The sequence below is a fragment of the Pagrus pagrus genome (genome assembly GCF_965226575.1).
Source record: "Pagrus pagrus genome assembly, chromosome: 8".
NCBI lineage: Eukaryota > Metazoa > Chordata > Actinopteri > Spariformes > Sparidae > Pagrus > Pagrus pagrus.
In genome coordinates, this window is record NC_140192.1 from 14,229,175 (window position 1) to 14,249,757 (window position 20,583).

Below are 20,583 nucleotides of genomic sequence, written 5' to 3' on the forward strand. Positions count from 1 at the left end.
TTGGAATAAAAAAAAGCAATACATGTAGCTCTAGTCAAACCGGAACCTAAAAATCAGTCCTCATTTAATCAATTCACAATGACAGTCATCCTAATTGATCACCCCACTCATTCTCATGGGGGCATCATGGCATCTTCTCTCAGCGTACAATCAACTAGAACAACAAAAAGGTAAAAAGGAATGTATTGGGTAATACGCCACGTAAATCTCTCTTTGTATTCTTCAAACAGATTCCCTCAAATGCTTATTGATATTTGACCCTTTCCTGTGACTCTGGGCTAAAGGAGTCCTCCGGAGTCATTCGGTCACAGTGGCTCTTCAAAGAGCCGGAGGGAACCAGGGACCTGTTCATTTGGCTCCTTCAGGATGGGGGGACAAGAGCTCCTTTCATGGGGGAAAAACAGTGGAAAGTCTGTGCTAAGGAGTTAATCACGCGCTGCATATGTGTCCTCTTTTGGCGGGGAGGAGAGGGATATGGCAGGACTGGGGCACAAGGCAATGAAGGAGGAAGAATGGATGGATATGAGGATGGATGGATAGGTCATGTGATGGCTAATTGGAACCAGAAGGCAAGGCTGCTGTGTTTGGATTCCACTCTTTTGGTGTCAACTTACTTACTATGTACATGTGTGTTATTCATACACAAGTGTTAAGTTCTGCAGTCCTGAAAAGTCTTGTAACACTTTGAGTCTGATTTATAATTCACTTTTGGACTCGTCATGGACTTGCTTATTTTGAATATACCTTATAATGACCTTGACAACAAATGGATGTGCATCTGATGAAAGGTTTGCTCAACATGAAATGCCTTACCTTTTTTCTCTAGAGTAGATCAACATTGAACAATATTTCAGAAACTATTGGATGGATTGCTATGAATTGTTGCATAGACATTCCTGTTCCCCAGAGGATGAACCATGGGCACTTTTGGAATGCCCTTTTCCTCTAGCATCACACTGAGCTTGACCTTTTTTTTTCATGAAATGTCCAAACAAATATTGGATGGATTGGCACAATATTTTGTCCAGCCATTCATTATCCCCAGACTATATATCGTTTACTTGTTTGATCTCAGACTTTTCCTCTTGGGCCACCTTGAAGTTGATGTATGTGGTTGAAATGTCAATACCTACAAAACTAATGACATTCCCATTAGCCCTAGGCTTATTAAATGCTAACATGCTTACACACTTCCTTGCCCTCAGAAGATGAACCTTGATTACTTTCGGAATGCCCCTTTTCCTCTAGCTTCCCCATGAGCTTGACCGTCTTAACACAACATTTGGTACAGACATTCATGGTCCCCAGACTATATTAACTTTACTTATTTGATCCCTGACTTTTCCTCTTGGGCCACCTTGAAGTTGATGTTTGTGGCTAAAATGTCTCAAAAGCTATAGAAAGGACTGACATGAAATTTGGTTTTGACATTCATGGTCCCCACAGGCTAAATTGTAATAACTTTTTTGATACCTTAGAGGCCCAATATTCACCACCTGTTGACCTCAGAGTAGTAAGACTGGCTGTAGACTTAGTCTTTAATAGGTCACAGCTTGATCTGGTTTAGGTCTTTCTTTATTTGGCCCAGCTTTGGACCTGGTCTTATGCCTGGTTCAACTATCACAACCTCGATGTCTCCAAATCAATCTTCCTTATAACTTGATTTACAGACTGTCAGCCAAACCCCATACTGGAGTCTTAAAATCATCCCATTTTTCATGTGACAATGGCTCGAAGTCTGATTCACCGCCAGCATGGAGAGGAATGTTGATACAACTGTCTCCATCTGCCCGTCCTTAGCCTGCAGATGGAGAAGACGCTCAGCTGAGCATACCAACACATGTTCTCTGACTTTTCATCCTTGACATGTTGTGGTGAAGTCACAGCCTGGAAATGTGCGTTGCGTGTCACCGCTGTGCAGCATTTGAGGATAAACTGTGTTGATTGAGCATATGTGTGACTTGTGATGGATTTCTGTGCCTGTTGCCTTGTAATGAATTTAAGTGGGAGAGGCCTGTGTATGACTGTGGAGCCTGGCCTTTTCATATTCCCTCTGCAGTTAACTAAGAGTAATATTTTGCTTGTTTTATTGACTTGGTATTGAGGGTTGACGCGTGAAACATAAATTCGCTTTGGCGCTGCAACACAAGTGAATACAAAGGAGCGACTATACAGGATAACGCAAAGCTTGGTCAAAAAGTCAGGGTTAGGAGTGTGGGAAGGGGGTTCAATGACATGTCGACTGCCAGTCTAAACATGACTTGGAGCTTGGGCGTCCACAGTGTGCCAAGTCTATAGAAACGGCGAGGCTTTAAGACTCAGGCACTATGAGTCAGCCAAAAGCCCTGGACTCAGAAAACCTATTCCAGTCTCTGTGTTTCCACGGCAACGGGAACAGATTGGAACCACATCTGGTAGCCATTTCAGTCCCTGCAAGGAGAGGAAGAAAGAAATTTATGAGTGAGGGGGAAAAAGACAAATATTTTCTGCAATGCAAAGCAGAAAGAAAGTGGAGTCGAGTTACACTTAAAAGGGGTTGAAAATATTAATTCGACCGTGGTTTTTTCGGTGCCCATGGAAGTTCGGGATAATGGATCAAGCTTTATTTGAGCTGAAATTGTGTAAGAGGCCTACAGTGGAAAGCAACTTGTATTAGCATGCATGTGCTCAAGAAACAAAGGCGAGATTTCATGTGGCCATAGAAAGACATTTTCTGTGCAAATCCCCTGATTTGTTTTGAAAAACCTATTGTTGAAATATTTGCAGTGTTCATTATTTCTTGAAAAACCTCACTGTAACAGAGAGTCCGCGTTTTTTGACGTTCACAATGGAAAAAGTAGCTTTTGTTCCTGCGTTCAAATCGCCGTAAATGTGTCTGTTGCAGCGAGATTTCCTCAAATGCACTAATTTCCCCGGTGGATCCATTGCATCAGACGTGGCCAGAGGAGATTTGAGAATGCTGTTTTGTCTCTTATCCCTGTCGACGCGCTGTCTGCGAGAAACTCTGTCTAATTGCAGTCCTCCTTACACGTTAAATGTTGTTTCTCAGCCCCGTGGAAATGCAGTAACTATGAAATGACATTTACTGGAAACGGAGCTGGTTGCTTTTCTTGAGCCAAAACCGCTGAGAACTGAGGTCAGCTCGCAACCAGGATGGGGAGGGAGAAACAGCGCCAGCGCCGAATGTGTGTTTATAGATTTCCAGTGACATCTACTCACTCTGCGATTTAAGACTGTCATTATAATAGGCCCGAAACTCCCTTTTGCAGTGGCACCGATCGAATAAAGGGCCGCTCTTAATGCAGAAATTAAGAGCAACCGCACAACACACCGACCTCCCAAATAGACACTCAGACAAGCTGTTGAAGTGCTGAAACTAGGTCAGAAAAGTCTCTGTATCAGTATTCCGCTTCAAGTCAATGTATGAGACGGGAAACTACTATTTACTTTACTTCAACCCACTTTGCTGCATCCGTGACATCTCAAACTACTGATGCATCATTATTCTCGCTCCTGGAAGACACACACACACACACAGTTTTCGTCTTGACAAGTGCTGCTAATGTGGAAATACAAATGAATATGAATAGCCATAAATGTAATTAAGCCACAGTTACTCTCTCAATCCAGATGGAGACTTTTCTTTCTCTTTTTTTCCCCCCTTTTCTTTCACATGGAGGGGTGTGCAAACAGTTGTCTGGGACTTCAAATTGCCCTGGATTTTTCCCCCTTTGTCAGCATAATTCTGCGGAACGAGTGTATCAGGGGAGAAGATTTGGATGGCTAATAGAAAGCAGATCAGTCAGATGCTCTTTCTTTCTCTTCCTTTCTTTCCCTCTTCTTCCTCTTTCTTTCTTTTAAACCCTCTCTCCTTCTCTCATGTTTTTTTCCTCCGTTAGCCTATTTTCCCTCTCCCTCATTCACTCCTTCCTCCTCCCCCCCCCGTCCTTTATTCCCTCACACACCCGTCCATCCGCTATCTGTGCAGTAAAGTGGGACTCGAGACTTCATAATGTGGCTTGAGGTTTCAGCTTTCAAATAATTCCACAGGCTGACCCAAAGTTTTTTTTTTTTTTTTTTTCCCCTTACTGCTTCTCACTCACTCCAACAGAGAGCAGAGAAAGAGAGAGAAAGCTGCTGCCTGATTCCAGATATTGGGACGGAAAATGATCACAAGACTGAATATGTCTGCCCAGGCCCAAGGAAAATAAGCAGATGGCTTATGTTTTTATGCACTGAACCCCAACTGTCCCACAATCAGTCTGTGACCGACGAACTGTAGCTTACAACAGCTTTGTTGTTTGAGACGCAAACCTTCACTCCAATTTCTTTTTTCAGTCTTCTTCCAAAACCAGTCAAACACATGTCGATGCAGAGTTACTCGTCTTTGCCTGCAGGAACATTTCCCCTTTTTTCCAACAGATTTTCTTGATCATGACTCCGAGGCCAGGTTGGGATTATTCGCACCCTTGTTCCCCACAGCCTGTTTGGTTGGACACACTTTGATAGCTAAGCCGGAGAAGTTGCCTTTACTTGCACACGGATGCCAGGATATATTTACTGCATGTGGTTGCAGTGCACTGGCATGTGAAGGGAAGTGTTAGCTGTGTATTTACCGTCACCGTGGCTGTGTGTGCTGGTGTGTACGCAACCCTCACAGCCCCGCTCTGCCTCGCAGGACAACACTGGAGCCATTATGGGAAGCCATGTGTTTCTGATTTACCCAGGCACAGATTAGAGGGAGGCGAGCAGCAGTTGCTGTCTGCTTGCCCCCAGGCTCGTCTGATGTGGCCAGAAACTGGACATCCATCAGCGCTAGATCCCTCCACCGCCTTCGCCCCCTTCCCACCTCACATCCGCCTTGATGACACTCAAAAAATGTAAACACTGGGATTTTTGTCAGTGAAATTGTTACTCCTTGACCTACATATGGTGCCAGAAACACCAAGCTGTCACTGCTGTATTCTTGAAAATGTGCGCTCGTTTGCTTAATCATAAACACTGTTGTGGCTCTGGCGTGTGACCACAGAAGACAAGGGTTGTGTGTTTGTTGTTGCTTCAGTAGTGTGATACTTTTGACCTCCACAGGGGAATTCTCTCATGACTTGCCTCCTTCTGGAGAGGTCAGAGGTGAGCAACAAGACAGTATGCCGTGTGAGTGTGAGGAAACCATGAATTGCCCAAGGACACTTTGACAGCTATGTGTCACCAAAGCAGCCCAACCCAGACTGACTAAAAGGACTTAGTGGTCAACAGGCCGCCCAAAAAAGCACAAACAATTTCTTCACATCATTCACGTCCAAGAATTACTTACAGCATACTTTTTAATTGTAACAACCCAAAAATCAGATCGACTGAAATCCAAATTTGCCAGTCAGACACTGTTTACTGGAAAAATCCTCTGTTTTGGGGTCATTCTATTATAATTTCATGTCAATGCAGCTTGATTTTCTGCAGGTTTGGTTTTTTTTTTCTGTCCAGAAGTGGTCATTATCATTGTTGCTGCAGCCAGCTTTTCATCAGTTTTTCATCATCCTTTCTAATGAGCCAGATGGTGTTTAAAACAACAATGTAAAAGCTTTATCCCCTCAGCCGGGTGGATGCAAATTGCATCATGATACTGTGTTCATGAAAGGCATCCTGAAGTCTGTATAAAAACCACTCACATGCCAAGTACCCTAAAGAACGGCCTCCAGTTCAAGAGATCAAACTTCTTGGTGCAAGTTGAGAAACCATGGTGTAATTTAAAACGGCAAATAGAAAGTAGGTCATTGCTTAGACAACAAAACAACTTAGGTCTGATTATTAGGATGGTGAATTACTTTCTTTTTTCTTTTACCCAAAGGAAAAAACATTTCCTCCGTCTTGCCCAGGATTAGATAAGCAAGACACCATTTTCACATCGGGTAAATATCTGGTTGGAGCCAGCAGCCTGTTAGCTTAGCATAAAGACCGGAAACAGAGGGAAACAGCTAGCCTGGCTCACTTTATGCCCATCGGCACATCCAAAGCTCACAAATAAACTCATTATATCTCCTTTTTTAATTGATAAAAAGTGTTAAAATTCACAGTTTGACATGGGTTAATATTAAGGACTTTTTCTGACCAGTGCAGTGACGTCCAAATTCATATCAATCTTCTCATCTAACTCTTGGCAAGAAGTGCATTTCCCACAGTTCTGCATGTAAAAGTAAAAGCACAAGGTAAATGTCCAGAGGTTTTACCTGCAAAATGCACTGAAAGCGTTGAAAGTAAGTTGTTGTAGCTGGTCGAAGAGGAGGTACTTTTAACTATAGCTTACTTTATTTTAGGTTGCTGAATAATAATAATTTAATTTGGCATGTAAAACCTTAATCTGCAGAGTATGCCATGACTGCAGCAGTCAAATGGATATAGTGGAGTAAAATAATTAATTTAGCACAGCTCCTCTGTTGTTGTCAGCGGTGCTGGTTCAGGCATGTGTGAGCTGACCAATCAGAGGAGACTGGGTGTTCGGGAGGGGCGGCCATAACGAGACAGTAGCCAAAACAGAGTGTTTCAGACAGAGGGGGGACACAGTGAAGATAACTGATGTGTTTTTGGGTTCCAATCACATAAATCTGTTCTAGAAGTGACCCAAGATAAAATGATGAACCTTAAAATGAGCATAATATGCGTCCTTTAAATATGAAGTATGGTAGAATTATAAAGTGGCATGAAATTCAAATATTCAAAGCATCTCCTGTAGGATTTTAAAATTGTACTTCAGCATTGTACCTGAATAAATGAAGCAAGTTACGTCCTTCCACCAAGGAGAGATGTCAAATACTGTATTAAATACCATTCCACAAAATCTGACTAAATAGGCCATAATGCTGATAAAAAGCAGCAACCGTCTCTCACCTTCACCATCAACATTACAAAGGCACTGCAAAACAAGGTCACTGGCAGCAAACCATCCTCGTCATCCATGCCTGTGCAACACACATCGTCTGCCAAGGCCAGCAGCGTCGCACAGCCTTCTGCGGCCTCCCTGCGTGGGGAAAATTGGAGCCACTTATTTTAGGTCGTAGGTTCAAGCCAACCACAAGGCTAAATCAAACTCGGTGACGTTCTCTTTTACTCTGGAGCTGTAAATTTGCTTACAGTTGCTGTCACGCACAGACATCTCACTCCATTAGGACTCATTACCAGAGTCGCAGCCGAGAGAGACAAATCTTGACAGTCAAATGCTGCAAATTAACATAAAAAACTGTTTATCTTTCTGAGTAGAGGCTCTCCGTGAGATAATAATACAAAGAAAACACTGGGACTTGTTGTTTTGTGCTGGGCAAACTAATTTTCCAAGTAGAGGAAATAGTTTTGAACCTCCACAAGGTTATGTCCACTTACTGTACAGTACACAGCGGAGCACACTCATTAGCATTGTGTTCTTATTGAATGAAGCCCTCCACATGGCCTTCACTTCTTTCAACACTGCCTCTCTTCTTTATGAGCAGACCGGAGCGCAGCATGCAGACAGGCACCAGGCTCCCCCCCCTCCTCAGTTTCCCCGAGGCTCCAGACAGATAACACACACACATACGGACACACTGATAACTGTTTGTGCTCAAACTCATATTTTTATTTATCTCCCCTCTTAAACATACTAATACATTTCCAGACGAAAGCACACAGAAATAGACACTGGAGCCACACATCTTAAGAGAGCAGACACACAAACCAGCATCCCGCTGGCCAGTCGGCAGCATCCGGTGCTTTGGAGAAACAGGAAGTGTGTGTGTCTTTATGAGAAGCTCTCTGAGGGAGGCAGGATTACAGTGAGGTGTTTTAGCTTTTGATCTTTTGCCAGCTGCAAGTGTTGCATTTTGCTAAACTCCTACTGGAAAAAGTTGCTCAGTTTCGAAGATTTTGTAAACGTTTTCATCATCTACTTCTCCATCCCGGTTATAAATGACTGCGTTTTCCCCTTTGTCAGCAGATTACTAATCACAACATCCCCCTTTTTGGCACGCACTATGTGATGTAAGCTGAATTGTAATTGTGAACACATATGGTATGCATCCACACGTATAGACAGAGGAGTCAGCCACAGCGAGATCACCCCACCCCCACTGCTCATTGTGCTTTCTCTCGTCTTTTTTAAGTTCTGTAGAAGCAAACATACAGTGCATTGTACGAAACGCAAACATGCAAAAGTGAAGTAGAAGTGTTCAAGCCTGCAGATTTATGATGGCTGCCAAAGGGGAAGAAACCCTTTTAAAAAAGGGAACAGTTTTACTGCCATTTGACACATAATCTGAAACAGAACGAGAGCAGGACTCTGAGCTGCAGACGTCCATGTCTGGAAAAGATAGAGACAGAGAGATGGTTTCTCTTCAGCATTCCAGGCAGGAATGGTTTATTTTTGTTGGAAACATAATTGTCTGTGGCTAGGATTTGGAAGTACACTTTACCCGCCAAACTGCCAGAGAGTGTGCATGCGGGCGTGACCGCCCTCTTGTGGTGACCTGACGTACTTGCTTTTTCACAACACAGGGGAACAAACTTGGAGGGGAGAGATGTTTTCCTCCTCCAGGGTGTTAACACAGTGCAAATGTGCTGTGCTGTCATGAGGTCTGATTTCATACACAGTATGAGTACACAATGGAATTAAACATGGCTTCTCATGCAACTGCAACACGGTGAGAAAAGAAAGAAAGAAAGAGAGAAAGAAACTGGAAGTTTGTGATGTTGTCACAGTGTGTATGCGCCTGATGGTTTGGTCTGCTAAACTACTCTAGGATATAATAATACAATGGTGAAAGCTAAACAAATATGTCCTCGCACAAACCTTTTCTTGACCAAATCCTAAACTATGCAGGGCACAGGAGTTATAATTAGATGATGTTCTGCATTAGGATTAAATGAATAATTGGTACTAAAGCCATTTTAAGTCTTTATAGGATCAACATTATTATGTGTTAGGACTATACAAGTCTTAATTCAACAGCCAGCTGTCTCATTCATACTCCAAACAAATAAGGGGGCAGCATATCACCACAGTAACCGCTAACTGCTGCAAATTGTAGCTGTTGTCAGCTAGTTAGCAGCTAGTGATCCAGAGCTCAGAACATCAGGGATGCGTTGGTATTTACACTGCTAGCACATGAGCTTTGGACTGGACAGGCCAGGGCTAACTGAAGTTAGCATGTTAATCTCAACAACACAATATGTAGATGTCATGATGTCATGTCAAAATTGCCCTTTTCTCACATTCTGTTTGTCGTTTTAGTTATTTTGAAATGTTTTCAACTCAAACTCATATACAAACTACTTATTGCACCTTTAACAGATGTGTTTTGCAGCTACAGGATCTAAAGTGAGAACAATAGGGTTAATAAATCCTTATACACATACTAACCTATTTATAACAATATATAACAATTGTTTTATAATCTACATAAACATGTCGATGAGTCTATTACACAAACACTTATATAGTCTTATTAACACATGGCTGTCACTTCTAGGGCCTACAAATCATGGTGGCTCCGATCAATATATTTACATTTACAACGGATCACATGTCTACTTGTATGTGAATAGGCTCACACAGAATTATCAGCATCCCTGCAGTCTATCCCCACAGATTTAGCTATGTAGTATCTTTCAGCCCAGTGTTTTGTTTAACATACTGTAAGTTTATGCCTTTTTATATCGGAGGAGTTAGAAATTTTCCCTAAGTTAATACAAACATATCCAATGAGATTCAAAATTGATTTCTTTTAGTGCACAAGTTTCTTCATATTTTTTATGAGAAAAGGGAAGTCCCTCTTTTTTCCTTTTAAGGACACCTGTACAAATCCACTTCAGGTAAAATTTGCTTTTCAGCAGCTATGAGAGCGTGGACGTCTCTCAGTGGCCACCAACCACCTGCGATTGAACTGTGTGGGAAAAAGTGATAACAGCACAGATGCTATGGTTTTTGTGGACCCCCAATGACATCTGATGTGGAAGAAACTATAAACTACGAAACCAGGGGCTGTTGAAAAAATAAAACAACCCTAATAGCTAAGAATACAACAAAATTGCAATTTACATTGAGCAAGATGGTTAACCAGTGTCCACTTCTCAGATTATAAAGAATTTTTGATAGGAAAACAGCAAGAAACAGTAAGAAAACTCTGACACAGGAGGGCACTGCTCCCCTGTAGGGGTGGCCATGGTCTTGTCCAGCTTGAGAAAAACTGTCCAAGTGGATTAAAGGGTTACATATTGTTGGTGATAACTTAGGCGAAAGCACTCAAAGGTCTTAATTTGTCATAGAAAAATGTGGGCCTTCTTGGTGCTCACTCTTGCCCTTTCTGTTAGAGCATCAGACTCTACCAACGACACAGCGGCTGAAGAAGAGCTGGTTATAGCCAGAGGTAAACTGCTGGTGAGTACAGACAGAAATATGTACAACATGGATGACTTTCAAATGTTATCTTCATATCTTGTCATGACGATAAAATGTTTAGGATTTTGTGTTTTCACAAGTGGAAAAAGGGATTGCGCATGTAATGTAATTTTTTTTTATTTAGAAATTCATATATGAAAAAAGCCAGTTACGTGAGAAAATGTCCAGTTTGCACGGGGCATTAATTTATCTGTAGTTCTCATGTGAAATTGCGTGTGAAACTGTCAGAAAATGTAGAAATCCATTCATTTCATGTAATTAACATTGACTTGGTGTTTTTTGCCATATGTGAAAAAAGTTAAAATGCCCAGTTCACATGTGACGTCATTATATTTCCACATGATGACATTTTAGTTCACATGTGAAAATAGCCAATCGCATGTCACATGTGACAGTTTGGCGAGGGATTGGTGCAGAGTCTGAAATGAGATACACATGAAGAGACGACAGGGGACGCGGTGACAGCACACAGGAAGCAAATTGGAAAATGATTACGATGGGGGATAAGCCAAGTGTTGTCATGTCAGTATGTATTCTGCAGAATTTCTGGCACCTTTGATCAGACACAAGAACGAAGCGTGCACAACGCTATTTGTCATGCTGTTTTAACAACTGTCTGTCGTCATCCCTGCAGGCTCCCAGTTTGGTCGGATGAGGCATAAAGAAAATGCCCGAGCTCCAACATTTTCTCATGGAGCGCTGGGCTTTATAGTATCCTTGTGTTTGAAAAGAAATGAATTCCACCCCCCAAGAAAACACCCCAGATTTTCTCATGACCTCTTTCATAAACAAAACAAGTTGCCAAGGCCAGTGCCAGCCCTGTGAGCCTTCCAAAACTCTTCCTCTTCCAAGTCAGAATCATGTTGAGCGAGTCTAAAAATATCAAAACTGATGTAATGTTCTTTATTTCTGCCTACCTGTTGTTTCCCTTGATCCGTTGCTTCCCTGCGTAGCCACAACTTGGAATATGATTCATCGGAGGAGAAGAATCCGCGCCTGATATTCTATAACGAAAAGGACGAGGTTGTAAAGGTGAGATGTGAGCTCGGGGATCTTTCACTCCTCCGCCTTGTGATGGAGCTTATCCGGGGTGAATGTCAAGACGCATTCATGTAGGGAGGTTTTAAGACTGCTGCATCCGATATCAGATCCTCTGTCAGATACCAAGTCGAGAGCGATTGTGTTTGAAAGAGCGAGGCAGAATTACAAAAAAACAACAGATGGCAAGAGAGATAGAAAGTCAGAGAGCATGTAAATTAGGGGTTTTCTGACAGCTGAGCAATATTTTTTATAGTGAAACAGAAGAGTTGGTATGAACGCTGATATGATTTTGAACAGTTGTATGCCCTGGAATTACAACTGTTCAGCGTTTCCCACACTATTTTATTTTTGTCAGCGTGGAAAAGCCCCTGAACCTTCATTTAGGCCAGAATGGGACAATAAAACTCTCCACTGAAACCAATAAATTTCTTCAGTGTTAGCCTCGTCGAAAATGCGCAAAACATCCCCTGCTGTAAACTTCTCACAGTCTTCACTGCTTTCATGAGGTTTTTTCACCTTTGGATTTTCCCTCATAAAGCTCATGTAGAAGTCACATTCAGGGTCTAATATTGTTTTCGTTTAGCGTTTCACAATGTGGGCGCCCTTTGAGACTGCGAGTATTATTGAACGCATTATTGAGCAAATGAATGAAAACAAATGTGGAGGAGGAAGCTCCGTATCAGCAGAGACTAGAGAAGTTTAATAAAAATCCAATTTTAGGAGACCAAATGAATGCATCAGTCCAAATGGGACTCAGAAAAACACTGTAAGTCTGCAAACACATACTCCTCTGCACATTTTACACTGCATCACTGCTTTTAAGCCTTTAACCCTGTGTCCAAATGCGTGTGTGTGTGTGTGTGTGTGCTCCTTCCCAACACGTCAGACTGTTCCCGTGAAGAAGATGAAGGCAGACGAGATCAGCAGCCTGTTAGACTCGCACGGTTTCTACAAGAGGTCCAAGAAAGGGGAAGAGGTGCCAGAGGAGTTCCAGCACTTCCCCCTGCGCGCCCCAAGGGACGAGCTGTGATGACACCTTGTGGCCAAGCTCTGCCGCTGCACCCCGGCAAGCATGAATGACGAGTGGGGCCCCAAGGCCAAAACGATAAGCCAGGCACCATTCTGAGGAGTCGCTGGTCGGGAGCGGCGCGCAGTGCGTTAGTCATTTCTGTGTCAGTGTGTTCATATGCTGAATACATTAAAAAAGGCTGTAAAGCACCACAATAAATTATTGAGTCGATCAGTGCATTTAATGTGTTGTCTACATTTACTAGGCTACTATTTATACTTGGAGGGGTAAATAAAATTAAAAAAAATAGCTGAGTACACACTTAGAATAGAAATCTGAATGTTTTATTTGTGTGGGAGAACAATAAATATATATATCTGTGTATGTGTGTGAAAATGAAGGAGGGTTTTGTTGCTTTACTGACGATGCATTGTCCTTGTTTTCATTCTGGTCCCTGTCGTGTCCCTGCAGAGCTTAAACAACTGTTAAATTCTCTAATTTGATCAGCAAATTTACTGAGCGTCACAAATGGCCACTAACTTACTCACAAACCGCCACGCTGCTGTCTCAGCCTAATCCTCTGCCCGCCTCCCCTCACTCTAATCTGATTAGCAGTGGTGTCTGCCAGCACGCGTTCAAGTGTGCGTGTGTCCATTTGTATCTGTGCCTTCATGCGCTCGTGTACCTGTGCGACTGAAACACAACGAGGATTAGCAGCAGACGCGAGGGACACAAACAAACACAGTTCTGGACTGTTACACTCCCTGACTCCTTGGCTTGGTCATGGTCACCAGCTCTACCCACAATGCCTGTGTTTTACTCACCTGTTCCCGAGAACCTGCAGATGGGTCTGGCCTATATGGGAGGCTCTGTGTTCACCAACAACAGGACGGCAGACAGCGACTACAGCAGGGAGCAGGAGGACGCTGCTGGTCGGTTTATTGCTTCCAAGCGCTGTTTGTATAATCGGAGACAGCACTGTAGAGTACATAGTATTGTGATTACACGTGGGCAATATGTGTAACTGAAACAAATTATGATATTGTACAGCTGACTGCAAGGGGTAGACAAAATAATGTGAACACTCCAGATAAACTACTTTAAATCTAATCAAATTAATCATATTTTTATTGAATTATGCTCCTGCAGTTATTAATGTCTGTTTCGGCCTTTTTGAAAATGTGCGATGAACCTTTAATGTGATTATGTGATTATTAAGTACTTTTTCACAAAACCAATTTTTGTTCTAATGTATGTATGGTTTCTCTGATATTATCAAATTTGAGGCCGAGGTAGCCTGGAGATTAGAGAACTGAGCTTGTGACTGGACAGGCAGCCCCTCCCCCGTTAGCACCACTGACGTGCCCTGGAGTAAGGCACTTAAAGGATAAATTCACCCCAAAAGGCAACTTCAGTCATGACCTACTCACCCCCATGTCGATGTAAAGTCGGACGAAGTTTATTAGTCCACAAAACGTTTCTGGAACTACGCAATAAAACAGCGTTGCAGCATTTTACCAAACAACTGATGTAGATGGGGACTTGTTTCAAAACGCAGACTGTGGTTGAACGAGGCAGGATCCAGGTGTGAAAGTTAAAGTGTGTGAATTATATCAGAGCGTTCCTGAAAAAGACACTATTGCTCTCAGTGAAAGGTGAAAAAGAAAATCACAGACAACAAGAGTCTGCTATGATGACTATTGTGCAAAGAACAGATACATTTTGATTGTGAGGGTGTTCATAATAGTATTGGATGTGATGAATTTGAGTCTTGACATGTCATTTGTCTTGCAGTGGTCAACGAGCTGGTTTCCCACCTCCCCCTGCAGATGCTGCTGTACTTCAACATGTTTTATTTTCCCTGCTGGTGGTTCTCTGCTGTTTTCATGCTGGAAATAAAGGTTAGTTGGTGGTTTACAAGTCAGTTTTCAGGTCTATTCTCTCGGTCGGTTTGCTGTGGGTTCACCGAGACGTATTATACAGGAGTGTAAAAAGGAATTCACAATGATTAATTCGCAAGGAGCTCATTTATTGGACAGTTTTGATCGCCTGTCATGTTGCATCATTGGTGTCATTAAGACAAAATAGCACAATCAGAAGGTTTAATCTGGTGGCTGAGAACAATTCATGCTGCACTCCACTGCATTTAAAGGCTGTCAAAGTATACTAAAGCGTATAAAAAATAGTATTTACTTTTTATGTGTTCAGAAGTAGCAGAAGTTGTGCTAAATCTATTTTATTAAATCCACTATTTGAAAGCCTTTGACTTTGGTGCCGTCTAGTGGTAGCAGAAAAAAGACCCTGCTGGAACCTCTCACCTAACCAGGAAATAAATAGAGCTAAAGTATCACATAGGGAGCCCAATTCACTGAGGTTATCTCATCCTTCTGCAAAGCCATGACACCATTAAAATCATTTGAAAGGCTCACAGCTTTCTTTTATCTGTGTCTTTAGGTATGTCCGGCCACTAAATAAAGCGCAGTTTGAAGAAGAAAAAGTGTTTTCATACCGTCCTGACATCCTGACATTCCAGCTCTGCTTTATTTCCAGTTCTATTATCTACCCGGGTACTACCAGGCTCTGCTCATAACCGGGATGATCCTCCTCACAGTCATTGAAGTGGTCCGACTTTATCTGGGCTACATTGGCAACCTTAAAGAAAAGGTAATTCAAACCAACATCCGCTCTGTGGAGGGTTCTTTTGTAGGCCGTCTCCTGAATAACACAGCAGAGGAAGTGGCTGCTTAAGTATTCTGCCTGCGTGTGTAAACAATCAGCTCTTGGCTACGACTGTCTATTGAGTTTGTGTGTATGTTTTGGACGGGCAGGTGTGTCCGCGCTTTCATGTGGATACAAGTGAAGCACTTGATGCCTGACTGCTCTATCTCTGCATCGCCTCCATCCACCAACCCAATTTCTCCTTCCCCCTTCTCTCCCTGTCATCAGGTGCCAGAGCTGGCAGCCTTCTGGCTCCTGTCTTTCATGTTCCAGCTGCCAGTGCTGCTGTTCTTCCTGACCGATGAAGGAATTATCATCCTGCCTCTAGAGAGGGCGGTCCACTCCCTCTACCTCCTCTTCCTGCTCGCCCAGATCCTGGCCTCCTTCCTGGCGCTCAGGAAGATGACCCGAAAGCTCACCCTGCTCTTCCATCTGCGCCAGTTTGGCAAGGTGGAGAGCCTCCATCATGCGGGGATGAGCCCTGTCTTTGGGCTTCCCTATCACCACAGTGTGTTGCCCGTGTCACCCAATGATATGTACCATTAAAGTCAAAGTCCGTAAAATAATTTTACACTTTTTGATACTTTAGATTTGGGGTGTCTGGGCATCCTATTTATTGGTACTTTTGTTTACGCACTATTTCTGGAATCACATCGTGAGCTTTAAAGGGACATTAAAACACATTTCCCTCTCACCTATAGTGCTGTTCATACATCCAAAATAACTGAAGAGAAGGTTGCTGAGTTTAGAAGATATCGGCTATCTCAAATACAAATGAACAAGATGGTACTCAACCATGAATATGTTGAATTTCTTTCTGTTAAATTTTCAATTTTATCTTGTGACAACACTGCACGAATGCTCTGGTTAGGTTAAGGCACAAAAACAACTTGGTTGGGGCTGGGCAAACATCTTTTGTGCTTAAAATACCTGTTTTGGTCACTGTAAAAACAACAAATGTTGAAACACAGTCTTGAACTGTGGTCACTGGCTTGGCAGCCTTCTCACATGTTGCTCCACCACCATCTCCAGGTACCAAAGTCAGGTCATAAGCATGTAATGTGAACGTGCCATGACATGTTTCTCAGAGATGTCAATATAGAAGGGAGCCTGTGACACGTATAATTGTTAATGTGTCTGTGGTTTGCAGAAACATTAACTGCCAACAGTTCAGCCTGGGTTGAAAAGAACTCAGTAGCAATGTATCTCTCCAAATTAATGACCCAGTCACCCATCTTGATACACAGACCTTGTTGTGAGCAGTTTCTCTGTTCTTTCCACAGAACTACACCTGCCAACTGTTAGCTTAGCTAACTAAGCTAGCTAAAATTCATCTCTGTGCGTTAACAAGCAAGAGCCTCTCGTCCATGAGTAGACGCGTCCTTCTGCTGGATGGATAAATAGCACTTTTCTTGATTTAGAGGTGAAGTGTCCCTTTCAGTTGCCTGTGCCAAGTGCATGAGAATAAATGTGAGTTTGTTCTTCTCAATCAGTTGTGGCATTGAGTGCAATTAAATAAAACTATCATACTATTTTGTTAAAAAAAACTGCTTGGTGTCTTTCTCCTTGTATGGCAAGAGCATTGCAATCAGGTCGTTTCAAGATACAAAATCAATCCATTAGTCATTAGGTAACACAAGGCTGTACAACGAAATGTCAGTTGTAGACCCTTTGTGTGACACACAAAATAACATTACATGAATGCATTTATAAGTAATAAGTTATAAAATATGTAATCAACATGTTTTATTTGAGGTAGAATGTGGAGGATGAATTGAATGAATTGAGAGTGCAGAAATGTGTGCCCTGCATGACTTCTAATAACTGGTATAAAATGACAATTCTGAAGAAGAAAAAAAGGCCTATTTGATATAATAGAAATACTGACGCCAAATCCAGACATTCAGCGCTTATGTTTTGAAAAAGATGAAAAAACATCACTTTACTCCCACTCTAAATGTCAGAACCTACAGCCATGTCAGCCAAACTGTCATGGATTGATGTGCCTTTACAGGGTAATAGAGCAAAATACACCATCAAACAACAAAATGGGCTCCAAAATACGCAGCAGGGCATTGCCAGAAGCTGCTTTTATCAAACACTGTTAAAGGTGTTTCATTTTTTCCTCTTCTTTAATGGTGATGGATGACACAGGCTGCAGTGTTGGTGCAACAGAGTTGTTTTTTGCAGAAGTCGATTCAATTTTTTGCCCTTGAAAGCAGATTAGTGTTTGCCAGGTACAAAGCAACCTGTTCTTTTGTTTCTGGAAGGAACAATGTGAGACTAACATTCAATCTATCAAATTTATCCTTAAGCCATTCTACAGTATATAATATTACCATCGCTGTTTGATAAGTGGGATGCACCAACAAAACTGCTTGAGGCTTGTGGAGTGATAGATTTTAAACCAAACTGCAGCAGAAATGTGTTAAATATTTATGACCACACAGTGGCAGTCAGCGACCAGAAGAGGGATGGGGAGCATTTGACAGTGCTGCAAAGCCCAATGAGAACAGATTATCATGCAGCACATGTCCTGGTCAGGAAACCCTCTGGCAGCAGAATAAAGGTTAGGTATGTCCACACTTGAATATGATGTATTATATGATCATCTATGAGTTGTGTCCTGTCTACAGGAAAATTGATTTCATGAAATGTTGTCTGCACCTTTTTTCTTCTCTTTGGATATAAAATGTCACACTTGCTTTACAGCAAGCTCACAGCCAGTATCTGGTGCTCTATTCTATTTTAATTTTCTGTTGAGAAATGATTTAGAGTGCTGTGCACAATGTTGTCAACAAGCTGGTTATGTGAGAGACACAGTTTCTGTGATGCAACATGCTTATCTGGTTGTACTTTACATTCAGGAACAACAAACTGCAGTGGCTGCCGCACTGTCAATGAACAACAGCAAATGGAAAAAAGAAAAAAATCAGAGTTGAGGATGCAATATATATTCACCACTTTATATAGAGGTGGGTACTCAAAAGATACCATTAACATGAGGTCACATTGCTTTAAAGGGGACACATATTTACTTTGCTGTGGATGTATTGGTTGTCCTTAGAGTTAAAACCTGAAAGCTGAAAGAATTTAAACAATTTCACCTCAACCTCATTGTTGAATTGGATCCAAATATGACCTCAATATTAACCTCAAATAAAAATGCTGTGTGACCTGAGTGAAAGAAAATGCCACCAGCACCGACAATCCTACCACAAAGATAGAGTTAAAGAAAGCAGTGCTAACAATATCAGACAAACATGCTTTTATTTCTTCTATACGTGACTATTGTAATGCATTTTATTCTGGTATTAGCAAGTGAAACATCCAGAGACTTCAGTTAATACAAAATGCTGCTGCCAGGCTTTAAACACCTACAGTACCAAGAGAAGTAACCACATTACACCAATCCTTGCTGAACTTCACTGGCTACCTTTTGAGTTTAAGAATTGATTTTAAGATTTTGCTGTTTTAAATGGGCCTAAAAAAGGTGCCCAAACCATAATGTTTTCCTAAACCTAACCAAGTAGTTTTCTTGCCTAAACCCAACCAAACTGCGACCATGTGACGAAGGTCCAGTACGCCTTTCACAGTCATGTTGTTTTGGGAGTGACTGGCAATCGACCTATTCTGTCAATTAGGTATGAGGATGTGTTGTTCCTGTGGCTAGCATCCCACCTAAGACTACATTAGACTACATTAACATAATAATCATCATCATAAAACAACCATGCAAGCCTCTACAGGGGTTGGTTGAACAATCACAGTTCTGCAGATCTTGTTAAAGTTTGGCTTCTTCAGCTCTGAGAAAAATTTCATCATTGCTACATCAACAAAGAGCCTAGAATCCAACTGAACCACCAGAGCACAGGCTGATCCTGGTGTCTCTTCTTCTCTTTGAATCAGAAAAGCTCCCGTATTACTGTACACTGCATGGAATTTGTCACAGCACATAACAGGAGGAGGACGAAATGTTTGTCTTTACGACTGGTCCTCCAGTGCAAACAGAGCTAAAGCTGTCCCATAACGGCAGATGTTCAGACAAGCAAAGTGCTCACGGAAAAGTCGCTTTCAACATGTTTGTCCTCTTCGGTAAAGCCAAAGAGAAAACAAACACATGCAGACAGACACTGACAAAAGGAGGCGAATCTGAGAAACACCGAAGCTGCAGGAGTCAGATCCACTCTGATCCTCTCAACACTGTTGTCATTTGCTGATGGTAATTACACCAAGGAGCCACAATTAATCATGTATTGATTTGTTGAAAATGCTTCTCAGAGCATCTTTCAATACTTTGTCTCTCCTTGTCTTTAAGCTTAACTCTACTGATCATATACCAAAAGAGAAATAAGAGTCCTTGTTGCTTTCTCAAAAGCGCACTGTATGCACACCAAGCCCATTCTGCTCCTCTCGTATCCAGTTTTAATAAGTATGAACTCTATTAGGTGCTGAGAGGAACAAGATTAACCAGCTTGTGGTGAAAAAAGCAATAGAAATTCCCCCTCAGAGACACAGCGGTCACATCTGAAGCAGCGCCTCGCACCTTCGCCCTGTCAAATTGCCTTTCTTTGGTGGAGTGTGGTGAATAATAGCCTCGGATAATCTGGGGACGTAATGTTCTCTATCTCGCTAAACATATTGTTTCCCTCATGCTTTCTTAGCGTCCTTTTGAAAGTGTGCTCCCTGCAACTTCTCATCGAGTTTTCTTCTTCACATCTACTCCACAATGCAACAGTGGAGCAGCTCGGCGAGTCCGTCTTCACCTTAATTATGATTGGGTGCAGCTCAGAGGTAATCACAGAAAGGGACTGGCGAGACTCAGCAGTGGTTGGAATAAATATCCAAAACAGCGACATCCTCAGTCCTCATTTCAGTAATCCCTCATGGTGGAGAGCTAACCGGCCCTGCCAAGACGTCTGGAAATGTTCCCATCCTATTAATCTCAGGTGGTTACTATAAACTGTATAGTGACAAGTAGCCTAATACACACCATGATTATTGTTTAAAGGCTTATAATATCACCAGTAGTATATTACTGAGGTATTTTCCAGCCATACAGAATTTAGTTATGTTTGGCCAAGTTTTGAAATGTCCATATACCACTGGAACCAATTACTACCAAGAAGTCCCAATGAACCTGTTTGCAGCTTTCATTGCTGTGAGCAGCATTATTAATATTCTGTTCACTTTTATTGTATCAAGGTAAAATATCAGACAGACATCTCAACCTGGGGGAGTAAAACTGTCTGCTTCAGTGCTTACGTCTTTGGTGCTTTGTCATATTTATTTGAATGTTTCTTCGACCGGTCCTTGTTATTAATGTTTCCTTTGTCATTCCTTTTTTATTTGTTTTTGTTTTGCTTTTTTGTGTCTAATACTTGGTATGAGCCCC

At 42.0% G+C, this 20,583-nt stretch overlaps 2 protein-coding genes across 3 annotated transcripts; both read left to right on the forward strand.

The window, feature by feature from the left end:
* The first annotated feature begins 122 nt into the window (after window positions 1–122).
* Window positions 123–12,672, forward strand: selenoe (selenoprotein e). Of its 2 annotated transcripts, XM_084358998.1 has the most exons (5): window positions 123–170; window positions 10,333–10,399; window positions 11,055–11,131; window positions 11,374–11,452; window positions 12,348–12,672. In XM_084358998.1, exons 1-5 carry the CDS (start codon window positions 127–129, stop codon window positions 12,489–12,491), a joined length of 411 nt encoding a protein of 136 aa, XP_084215124.1. In that variant the 5' UTR covers window positions 123–126; the 3' UTR covers window positions 12,492–12,672. The 2 variants fall into 2 exon arrangements, with proteins under 2 accessions (XP_084215124.1, XP_084215125.1); XM_084358999.1 differs by lacking the exon at window positions 123–170 and having other exon boundaries at window positions 10,264–10,399.
* A 603-nt stretch (window positions 12,673–13,275) lies between these two features.
* LOC311260993 (transmembrane protein 17A) lies at window positions 13,276–15,734 on the forward strand (the record flags this gene model as incomplete). Its single annotated transcript, XM_084359330.1, has 4 exons — window positions 13,276–13,402; window positions 14,265–14,371; window positions 15,021–15,134; window positions 15,417–15,734. The coding sequence occupies 4 exons, from the start codon at window positions 13,276–13,278 to the stop codon at window positions 15,732–15,734; spliced, it is 666 nt and encodes a 221-aa protein (XP_084215456.1).
* Between the last annotated feature and the right edge of the window lie 4,849 nt (window positions 15,735–20,583).